This window comes from Triticum aestivum, chromosome 3B (assembly GCF_018294505.1).
Source record: "Triticum aestivum cultivar Chinese Spring chromosome 3B, IWGSC CS RefSeq v2.1, whole genome shotgun sequence".
NCBI lineage: Eukaryota > Viridiplantae > Streptophyta > Magnoliopsida > Poales > Poaceae > Triticum > Triticum aestivum.
This window is the reverse complement of record NC_057801.1, coordinates 611096349-611108236: the sequence shown is the minus strand read 5'-3', so window position 1 is coordinate 611108236 and position 11888 is coordinate 611096349. Positions and strand designations below refer to the sequence as shown.

General features: G+C 42.2%; 1 protein-coding gene across 1 annotated transcript; it reads right to left on the bottom strand.

Annotated features, from left to right (window-relative positions):
* Positions 1–10089: 10089 nt before the first annotated feature.
* On the bottom strand, positions 10090–11640 carry LOC778395 (LOB domain-containing protein 15). Its single transcript, XM_044489063.1, has 3 exons — positions 11448–11640; positions 10844–11144; positions 10090–10738 (listed from the first exon to the last, which is right to left on the bottom strand). The coding sequence occupies exons 1-3, from the start codon at positions 11591–11593 to the stop codon at positions 10307–10309; spliced, it is 879 nt and encodes a 292-aa protein (XP_044344998.1). The 5' UTR covers positions 11594–11640; the 3' UTR covers positions 10090–10306.
* Positions 11641–11888: the final 248 nt, after the last annotated feature.

The window sequence follows — 11888 nt, the reverse complement described above, 5'->3', positions numbered from 1 at the left end:
CAACGAAACTGACCACTTTGGGCCATCAACGGAGGAAGAGATGGAGGCCGACTTGAAAAGGGTGGATTCCATGGAGGAGGATCAACAAGTTACCTCTCGTCTTCAAGCTGGATTCATGTTGGAGGAACTTCAGAGCTTAGCTATACCAAATTTGGTCATTTCTCTCAATGCTAGATTTCACTCTTATGAAAATATGAAAAAGAGTGTTGCTTTTTCTCCCGCAGCTATGAAACATCCATGGGTGAATGGAGATTTAGCCGTCACTGGTAAACTCTCCAAGGAAGTAATGGATCTTAAGCAGCAAGTTAATAAGCTCGAGGAAGAGAATCACATCCTAAGGGGCATCATCGCCAAGAATATCACATCACCACCTCCAAAGAAAGAAACATAAATACATGGGTATGGGAACTCCCCTTGGCAACTGCCAAGCTTGGGGGAGGTGCCCTGATATCGTATCACCATCACACCTCTACCTTTATCATTTTTTAGTTCAATCCTTTTGGTTATCTCTTGATTTATTAGAATAAAATTTTAGCATGATCTAGCTTTGAGTTTCATTCTGATCTCTATCTATGTAATCAAGTCCGTGAGTTATATACAATAAAGAGTAGTTTTGAGTTGAGGGCTTTGCTATCTTGCTAAGATCTTGAGGGAATTAAAGAAAGAAATAAAAATATCATATATTGATCTTATGGAGAGTAATGAGTTCACATATAAAGAGTATGATGAATAAAAGTTGTTGAGAGTTGACAAACATAGTTTTGGTCATTGTTGAAATTAATAGGAAGTAATAAAGAAAGAGAGGTTTTACATATAAATATACTATCTTGGACATCTTTTGTGATTGTGAGCACTCATTAAAATATGACATGCTAAAAAGTTGATGTTGGACAAGGAAGACAACATAATGGGTTATGTTTTCTTATATCCGAATAGAAGTTATATTGTCATGGATCATCCAACATGTTGAGCTTGCCTTTCCCTCTCATGCTAGCTAAATTCTTTGCACCAAGTAGAGATACAACTTGTGCTTCCAAACACCCCTTAAACCAGGTTTTCCATGAGAGTCCACCATACCTACCTATGGATTGAGTAAGATCCTTCAAGTAAGTTGTCATCGGTGCAAGCAATAAAAATTGCTCTCTAAATATGTATGATCTATTAGTGTGAATAAAATAAGCTTTACAAACTTGTGATATGGAAGAAATAAAAGCGACGGACAGCTTAATAAAGTTCTTTATCACAAGCGGCAATATAAAGTGATATTCTTTTGCATTAATATTTTGTGCATCCAACCATAAAAGCACATGAAAACCTCTACTTCCCTCTGTGAAGGTCCTATCTTTTATTTTTACCTTCTACCCTTATACAAGAGTCAGGGTGGCCTTCACCTTCCTTTTTACACTTTTTCCTTTTGACAAGCACTATGTGTTGGAGAGTGCTACTTCCTGAGCTTGCGTTGGTTTTTCCCTTGAAGAGGAAAGGGTGATGCAACAAAGTAGAGTAAGTATTTCCCTCAGTTTGAGAACCAAGGTATCAATCCAATAGGAGACAACACACACGTCACCGAATACCTGCACAAACAACCAACAAACTTGCACACAACGTGGTAAAGGGGTTGTCAATCCCTTCATGGTTACTTGCAAAAGTGAGATCTGATATAGATAGATAAACGGTAAAGTAAATATTTTTGGTATTTTTGGTTTATATAACGGAAAGTAAAAGATTGCAAAGTAAAGAAACGACGACAGGAATTGGCAAGTTGACGGGAAACTAATATGATGTAAAATAGACTCGGGGGCCATAGGTTTCACAAGTGGCTTCTCTCATGATAGCAAACAACACAGTGGGTAAACAAATTACAGCCGAGAAATTGATAGAAGAGCGCATAATTATGACGATATCTAAGGCAATGATCATGAACATAGGCATCACATCCGTGTCAAGTAGACTGAAATGATTCTGCATCTACTACTATTACTCCAAACATCGACCGACTCCTGCCTGCATCTAGAGTATTAAGTTCATGAAGAACAGAGTAACACATTAAGTAAGATGACATGATGTAGAGGAATTAACTCAAGCAATATGATGAAAACCCCATCTTTTGATCCTCGATGGCAACAATACAATACGTGCCTTGCTGCCCCTACTGTCACTAGGAAAGTACACCACAAGATTTAACCCAAAGCTAAGCACTTCTCCCATTGCAAGAAAACCCAATCTAGTAGGCCAAACTAAACCGATAATTCGAAGAGACTTGCAAAGATATCAAACCATGCATATAAGTATTCTGAGAAGACTCAAATAATATTCACAGATAATCTGATCATAAATCCACAGTTCATCGGATCTCGGCAAACACACCGCAAACGAGTATTACATCAAATAGATCTCCAAGAACATCAAGGAGAACATGGTATTGAGAATCAAAGAGAGAAGAAGCCATCTAGCTACTAGCTAAGGACCCGTAGGTCTGTGGTAAATTACTCACGCTTCATCGGAAGGGTAATGGTGTTGATGTAGAAGCCCTCCGTGATCGAATACCCCTCTGGCAGGACGCCGAAAAAGGCCCCTAGATGGGATCTCACAGGTACAGAAGGTTGTGGCGGTGGAAAAGTATTTTCGTGGCTCCCCCTGATGTTTTTGGGGTATAATAGTATATATAGGCGAAGGAACTAGGTCAGGAGAGCTCCGAGGGGCTCACAAGGTAGGGGGCACGCCCTACCCCCTGGGCGCGCCCTCCACCCTCGTGGCCGCCTCGTTGAGTCTCCGACTTCATCTCCAAGTCTCCTGGTTTGCTTCTGGCCCAAGAAAGATCATCGCGAAAGTTTCATTCTGTTTGGACTCCGTTTGGTATTACTTTTCTGCGAAACTCTAAAACAGGCAAAAAACAGAAACTGGCACTGGGCTCTAGGTTAATAGGTTAGTCCCAAAAATAATATAAAATAGCATATAAAACATCCAAAACAGATAATATAATAGCATGGAACAATAAAAAAATATAGATACGTTGGAGACGTATCAGAGAGATCCAGATATATATATATCCACTCAGATGTAGGTTTTTATAAAGTATTATTGTTGACATTACCCTTGAGGTAAAAGGTTGGGAGGCGAAACTATAAGCCCCTATCTTTCTCTGTGTCCAATTGAAACTTTGTACCCATAAGTATCGCGTGAGTGTTAGCAATTGTCAAAGACTAAATGGTAGTTGAATATGTGGACTTGCTGAAAAGCTCTTATATTGACTCTTTCTGATGTTTTGATAAATTGCAATTGCTTCAATGACTGAGATCATGGTTTGTTAGTTTTCAATGAAGTTTTTGATTCATACTTTACCTTGTGAATGAATTGTTACTTTAGCATAATAAATTATATGATAATATATGTTGCTGTTCTAAAGATGATCATGATGCCCTCGTGTTCGTATTTTATTTTATCGCCACCTCTATATCTAAACATGTGGACATTTTTTTCGATATCGGCTTTCGCTTGAGGACAAGCGAGGTCTAAGATTGGGGGAGTTGATACGTCCATTTTACATCATGCTTCTATATTAATATTTATTGCATTATGAGCTGTTATTACACGTTATATCACAATACTTATGCCTATTCTCTCTTATTTTATAAGGTTTACATGAAGAGGCAGAATGCCGGCAGCTGGAATTCTGGACTGGAAAAGGAGCAAATATTAGAGACCTATTCCGCACAACTCTAGAAGTCTTGAAACTTCACGGAGAATATTTTTGGAAAATAAAAAAATATTGGGCGAAGAAAGCACCAGAGGGGGGCCACCTGCCATCCACAAGGATGGAGGGCGCGCCCTACCCCCTTGGGCGCGCCATCCGTCCTTGTGGTCCCCTTGGCAGGCCCCCGACGCCCATCTTCTGCTATATGGTGTGTTTTGACCTGAAAAAAATAGGGACGAAGCTTTTGGGACAAAGCGCAGCAGTCTCGAGGCAGAACCTGGGCAGAACAATCTAGGGCTCCAGTGGAGTTGTTCTGCCGGGGAAACATCCCTTCGGGAGGAGGAAATCATCGCCATTTTCATCACCATCGATCCTCTCATCGAGAGGGGGGTCAATCTCCATCAACATCTTCACTAGCACCATCTCCTCTCAAACCCTATTTCATCTCTTGTATCCGATCTCTGTCTCAAAACCTCAGATTGGTACCTGTGGGTTGCTAGTAGTGTTGATTACTCCTTGTAGTTGATGCTAGTTGGTTTATCCGATGGAAGATCATATGTTCAGATCCTTAATGATAATTAATACTCCTCTGATTATGAACATGAATATGCTTTGTGAGTAGTTACGTTTGTTCCTGAGGACATGGGAGAAGTCTTGTTATAAGTAATCATGTGAATTTGGTATTCGTTCGATATTTTGATGAGATGTATGTTGTCTTTCCTCTAGTGGTGTTATGTGAATGTCGACTACATGACACTTCACCATGATTTGGGCCTAGGGGAAGACATTGAGAAGTAATAAGTAGATGATGGGTTGCTAAAGTGACAGAAGCTTAAACCCTATTTTATGCGTTGCTTTGTAAGGGGCTGATTTAGATCCATATGTTTCATGCTATGGTTAGATTTATCTCAATTCTTCTTTCGTAGTTGCAGATGCTTGCGAGAGGGGTTAATCATAAGTGGGAGCTTGGCCAAGGAAGGGCAGGACCCAAGCACCGGTCCACCTACATATCAAATTATCAAAGTAACGAACGTGAATCATATGAGCATGATGAAAACTAACTTGACAATAATTCCCATGTGTCCTCGGTAGCGCTTTGGTTTATATAAGAGTTTGTCTAGGCTTGTCCTTTGCTACAAAAAGGATTGGGACACCTTGCTGCACCTTAGTTAATTTTGTTACTTGTTACTCATTACAAATTATCTTATCACAAAACTATCTGTTATCGATAATTTCAGTGCTTGCAGAGAATACCTTGCTGAAAACCGCTTATCATTTCCTTCTGCTCCTCGTTGGTTTCGGCACTCTTAATTATCGAAAGGAGTACGATAAATCCCCTATACTTGTGGGTCATCAGTAGGGAAAATATAATATATATCTATCGTTCCTTGCACCATGCTTCACTTACAACTTTAAGAGGTAAATAGCATAGATATCTGCTGATGATAATTTTAGTTGTTTAAACCGTATCAGGTGTCTACTGACGTCTCTCCCTCCCTCCCTCTCTATCTCATGGATATTCGTCAAATTGGAGAACAATGGTTGTCCTATATTTTAAAGAATATATTTTATGGCTATGCACTTGTTAAGAATGCATCATTTATTATGGATCTGGAATTTACTAATTTGATCTTTAACACTGACGCTAAACATCTTAAAATGATTGATAAGACAAATACTCCCTCTGATCCATATTAATTGTCGCAGATTTAGTACTCAATCATTGACAACTAATATGGATCAGAGGGAGTACCACATTTTTTGGCACTGACGTCTTGGTCACAACCGAAAGAAATGCAAGAAGAAACTTCATAGTGATGGAATTTTGGAGTCTTTTGATTTTCAATCATTTGGCAATTGAGAGTCTTGTCTGATGGAAAAAATTATTAAGAAACCGTTCACCGGCCATATGGAACATGCAAGTGACTTATTGGAAATCATACATACTGATTTGTGTGGTCCAATGAGTGTACCAGAGCATAGTGGGTTTCTCTAGTTTGTAACTTTTACCGATGATTTAAGTACATATGGGGTTATATTTACTTAAGGAGACAGAAGTATGGAACCTTTGAAAAGTTCAAAGAATTTCATAAAAAGTAGAAAATCACAGTAACACTAAAATTAAATTTCCATGATCAGGTCACGGGCAAGAATATTTGATTTACAAGGTTAGCGGGAATCTTAGATATTGTGGAATTGTTTCACAACTTACGCACCAGAACACCGCAAAGGAATAGTGTGCATGAGAGTCGTAATCGAACCCTATTAGACATGGTTCGACCTATGATTTCATTAACGAAACAGACACTATCTTTTTGGGGTTACGCTTTAGAACCCGTTGCGTTAACACTAGATAGAGCTCCATCAAAGTTTGTTTAAACGACGCCATACGATAAATGGAATGGGAAGAAACCTAATTTGTCTTCCATATGTAAAACATTTAAAATCAAATAAGGTTGATCCCAAATCGAACAAATGCTACTTTCTAGGTTATCCCAAGAAAACAATGGGGTATTAGTTCCACCACCAAACTGAAGGCAAAGTGTTTGTCATGAAAAAAAGAGTACTGAGAAGAATTTCTCATGAAAGAGTGAGTGGGGGACAATACAACTTGACGAGATTGTAGAACCTTTGACGTCAAATCAAAGGACCGTACCACCGAAAGTTATTCTTGAGGTCACTCATGCGATTGAACTGGAAGCAACTACATGTGTTGTAGAAATTTCGGTCAAGACTGTGGCTGAACCACGTAGGACACGAAGAAATCGTTCTCAACCTCTGAGGTATGAGGATGAAATTTTATTGTGTGAAAATGAAATATTTTTACTAGAAAATGATGAACATGTGAATTACAAAGAAGCAATTGTAGGCCCTGACTACAGGAAGTGGTTCAGTGCCATGAAATATGTAATAGAATCCATGTACGAGAATCAAGTTTGAAACTTGGTTGATCCACCAAAGCATGTGAGATCAATAGAATGTAAATAGGCTTATCTATTAAAAAAACGCAAATGAAAATGTATCCGTCTACAAAGCTCGACTTATCGCAAAAGGTTTTTGAAGAATTCAATGAGTTGACTTCAACGAGACATACTCGCATGTAGGAATGCTTAAGTCTGTCCGAAGGTGAGGACCCCACATGTCGTAGGAGCAAAAATATTCAGAAAAGCTAACTGGGAGGGCATGCCATTTCGAACGTGTTTTTCGTGCCAGTTTTAGTTGTATCAAGGGTGATAGTTTCTTGAGAATAACGTGACATTTTCTACGAGGATGATAGTTTTAAGCCTTCATTTAAGAAAATGTCATGTTATTTTGAAGAAACTTCCATCCTTGATCAAACAAAAATATCATCAAAACGTTTACAAATGCCACCCCTAGTAACGAACGGTCGCCAGATAGGAGGTCCATGGTACTCTGGCGCACGAACGTGAAACATGAAACGGCGAGGAGGGGTGGTAGGAGTACCGGAGAGCAGACATGCAACAGTGGGCACGATCCGAGGTCGCGTATAGCCGCCTCCACCGCACCACGTGCAGCATCTCTCAAGATTTGCGCGCGCAAGCAGTCGGCAGCTCCTAGTCAATGCCAGCCACCAGCTGTACCACATCATTCCGCATCGCCAAAAACAAAGCAGAACGATCTACTCCGTCAGTAGGCCGTATTCGCGTCTCGCTAAGTACGTGCGTGCGCCCACCGTCGGGCCGCCGGCCGGCCAGTCAGATCACGCGAGGTGCAAGTCAACAAGACCGGACCTAGCCATAGTTAACCTTTGCTCCACGTCAAACTAGTCACCAGGCACACGGCAGTCTGTACCAGTAGCAGTACCGGCGCCCGGCGGTACAGATCGATATGTGCAAGTAGGAATTCGCTGGTGCTCCGTTCCGTGCTGGGGTTTCCGAGGCCAGCGAAGGAGACTTTCAAGCATCGGCATTGGTGTTGAGTGCAGACAAGCTATGATATGTGGGATGGCCGCCATCTCAAGCAAGCACGACGGTGGACCAAATCCCATCACATCATACACACGCACAGTGACACAGGCCATGCCATGCACACACGCCAAGCTCCCCAGCGCACCCTCTGCTGGCCATCCGTCCGAGATAAAACAAACCATCGATCGGTCCAGTGATGGTCTGCAGCTATTCTAATGCCACCGGGCGTTCCTGGTAGCCTGGCTGCTTTACCGGCTTTGGTTGGAGCTCAACTGGAAGTAGTACGTACGGTCACGACTTACGAGCGAGCTGAATGCAAACCCTGCACGCCAAGGAAAGGCTACTGCAGGTTTGTACATTAGCTAGCTGCCTCGTCATTGACATGATGAAAGAGCCAGCACAGCGGCGCATTACATTTATATGCATGCCAAGACGCTACTGTGAGATTCTGAGAACTGACAACACATGCATGTAGGCAAACAGATCAGATTGAAGGAAGTGCAACAAAAAACAAACAGATTAAAGAAAATTAGGGCATGCGTGCGTGCATGCATTACCTGACCGCTACCGGCACCGGAAAAGAACTATACTTGGTCCACCAATAAGTCTGCACGTATTGCAAACTGAGTGTATAGATTTCTTGTGGTGGAACTAGCTCGCCAGAGTATAAGTTTTAGACTTGACATTGATAATTGCACTGATGCTTCTATCTTCATTCAGTGGGAGGAGAGATGTTTCTCTTCAACTACGAAGCGCCTATAAATACTTTGTCAACCTCAAGATATTAGACCGACATAGTATCTCGAAGATATTCATAAGAGTAGGGTATGCATGCTTGTGTTAATAGGGTGCGTGTATGTGAGCATTGCTATTGTATTGTATTAAAAAAAAAGGTCTGCACATATTTGAGTAAGAAAAGAACATGTTGACCTATATGCACATGAAGTTCTTTAAATTGAGCCATGCAGGAGAGTGCCTATATGTGGAGTCATTTTTCGTGTTTAAATTTCTTTGGCCCATCAACCAAAATCGTTGCATGCATGAACAAAAACCAACTACTGTCATTCGCAAAAAAAAAAAAAATTCCTCGATTGACATTTTAGCTTTACTCGAAAATGAAATCTTCTTATGACATGCTTCAGAATTATTTTTTAAGACAATCATATTATATACTAACTCCGTCCCTAAATATATGCCGTTTTGGTAGGCTAAAACTAGCCTTCCAAAACGACATATATTTAGGTATCGAGGGAGTAACATATATGCATCTTTTTTGCGGCACAATATAGTACATATACTGTATATGCACATAATACTGCTACATATGGAGTGTAGACATGTATGGATACAGTAACTTGGTATGTCGTTTCCATCGCAAGTTCTGTAGATACACTAATTTCAATTTGTCATATCAATGTACAGTTCTACTTGAGCAAAATAACCAATTGCCAAAACAAATCAGTTAACTAGTGAACAATGATAAAGACGTGACTTAACTAGCTTTAAAAAAAGATGTGACTTAACTATCAGAATTGACATGCACGCTTGCACAAATGCATGCCATATCGACACCGTGCCAGGCTCATATGTGTCATTTCCGAGCTAATCAGTTACAAAAACTTTATTTTGGCCCCAATATGATTGTAAACCCTTTTCAGCTTAAAGAATTGATTCAGAACAACTTGCTCCAGATTCAAAAGGTTGGAGGGAAAATGAAGACACATACTCACATAATGTGAGATCCCCAAACTTTCGATGTTAATTGACCTATGTACAGAGGAGAAGATGATGAAGATCTGTAGTGCTGTAGTACTGTTAATCAGGTATGACTCATGAACATGCTGAAAATGCTAGCTTACACGCAAATTCATATCAATCATTGAGAAATTCATGGAATCAAATAGCTAAGGAGAAAACGACGGATTTTATTGAGTGCAAGCTAGCACAACAATAAACTCGCGTACTGCTTAACAAAAATAACCATGTTGAAATATATACACGCATGCAGATGCAGTGCTAAACACTCATCACAAAAGAACAAAGAAAACAAATACTGTCGATTATTCTATTTCCAACTTCCAAGCCTAGCAACTACTTCCTTCGTCTAGGTGTGTAAGTCATCTTACGAAAACCAAATAATCCCAAAACACTTAGGCACGGTGCATTAATTTGTACTTCGTTTCTTGTTTATTGACATATCAACCAATAAGAGATGATGGGTGTGCATGCTTTTAATGACTTGAGACTACTAAACACGACATGCAATGGTTAGTTCATTGCATGCAATGCTATTAATTAGCAAATAAACATTAAGGTCTCTCGTTTTCTTATCCTCCTTGGTCACGGTGCACAGCTTAAGATGACTTACTCACCTAGACGGAGGAAGTAGTGTCAGTTAAAGTGTTAGCTCTAAGCTTTTTATTTTACAAATCAATCAATTATAATTAAATCAACCAAGCAATCACATTGGATGAGTGGACACGCACAAGAAATTTATGAGGGCAGATACATCGATCACTGGACAATCTTTTTCTCACCCAAGATATCCACAACAGCTATATCTAGTTCTAGAGAAGATACATGTATAGAGAGAGTTATACTTGCACATAAAGTTTATTTGGCGAGTTAATTAATCAATTGTGATCTCCATCGATCACCAGAACCGCGAGTAAATCCATGCATGTCAACCAAAGTATGCATCATGCTCACTTGTGTCGAGGGAGCTGTAGTCGGTGCTCGATGGCTGTCCGGCAGCGTACGCCGTGGCCGTCGACGGCATTGTGTCCACTTCTTGGCCGGCCTCCGCCACGGACACCACGCCAGCGGTGTGCACCAGCGACGTGGCAGGAGCCATGAAGCCGCCGGCTGCGGCGGCACTGACGTCGTCGTCGACAATGAGGTTTGCCGCGCCGACGCCGACGCCGACGCCGGTCTGCCGGTACCTGTGCTTGAATATCTCGGCCCTGACGGCCTGCAGCTCGGCCTCCAGCGCGTTCACCTGCTGCTGCAGCATGGAGATCGCGCCCATGCAGCCGTACACCGGGTCGCCCAGCCGCAGGTTCGCCTCGTACACCAGGCTGCTCGCCGCGTCGGCTCTCTCCGGCTCGGGCACCTCCTGAAACAGCGCGTGACATGCACCGACGTACGCCATTAATTAACACAAAACACGGGCGGTGGAATTAACAAAAAAAAGGAAACCATTAAAATAGTTTGATGGTACCAGGAGCATCTTGGAGACGTTGCTGGCGCCGAAGACCTTGTGGACGGCGGCGAACTTGTGGGGCTCGTGCGGGGAGAAGTAGGGGGCGAAGGGGCACTCGTGCGCGCAGCGCCGGCGGAGGAGCTTGCACGCGGCGCACGGGGTCGCTATGTTCGCGGCGCCGCCGATGCCTGGGCCAACGAGGCCTAGGCGGCGAGGGACGTGGTGCTCGGTCTGTGAGACGGCGACTACGACGCCCGCGATGGCGGAGGCGGGGTCCGGCTCTCGCTTGATCTTCTTACCGATCTCGTCGAGTCTCTCCCTGGTGGAAGTCCAGAAGATCATTAGGGTTTATTTTGGATGGAATTAAGTAGCGGGGATCTCAAAGCGCGCGATGCAGACCAAAGTGCCAAAATTGTGGCCGCAAGAACAGGAAAAGGAACTGCTATCATAGATCTCTCGATAAACCTTTTAGGCAAAAGTCATATATAGATAGAAAAAACACATCTAAATTAGATTATTCTGACCGGAAAGGATAATCAAAACAAACAAAGGGAACCTTTATTTTAAAAAAAATCAAGTACAAGCATCGAAGCAGCATGGTTCTTGAGGGTCACTTCATTACCTCTCCGTGGACATAGAGGCATGCTCTCCTCCTCGCCTGGGAGACGGAGAGACGGAGGACACAGGAACGATTGAGAGCGAGGGGGAGTAGAGAAGTGTAAAGTTTGGAATTGCGAGGAAGGAAAGAGTGCTTAAAAGGCAAGGCATTAATGAGGGGGGTGGGCGTAAAGCATGCACACAATTGGTAGTAAGTAAATGGGCGAGGGAGGAGGAAGAAATGTTGGCAAGCCAAGCCAAGGAACGTTGACTCGATTAGTTGGCCGGCCCTCCCTCCCTCGTGCCCCTGCGCCCTGGTGCTTCTGCTCATGTCAAGGGAATGAAAGGAATGCTGTTGAAAACAAGAAGCTGCCTCCACTTGACCATTTTACCTCCGTTACAATTCATAGTTCGATGGTTCTAACATAAAATGCGAGTAAATAAACAAAAATAAGGGGAGCCGGCA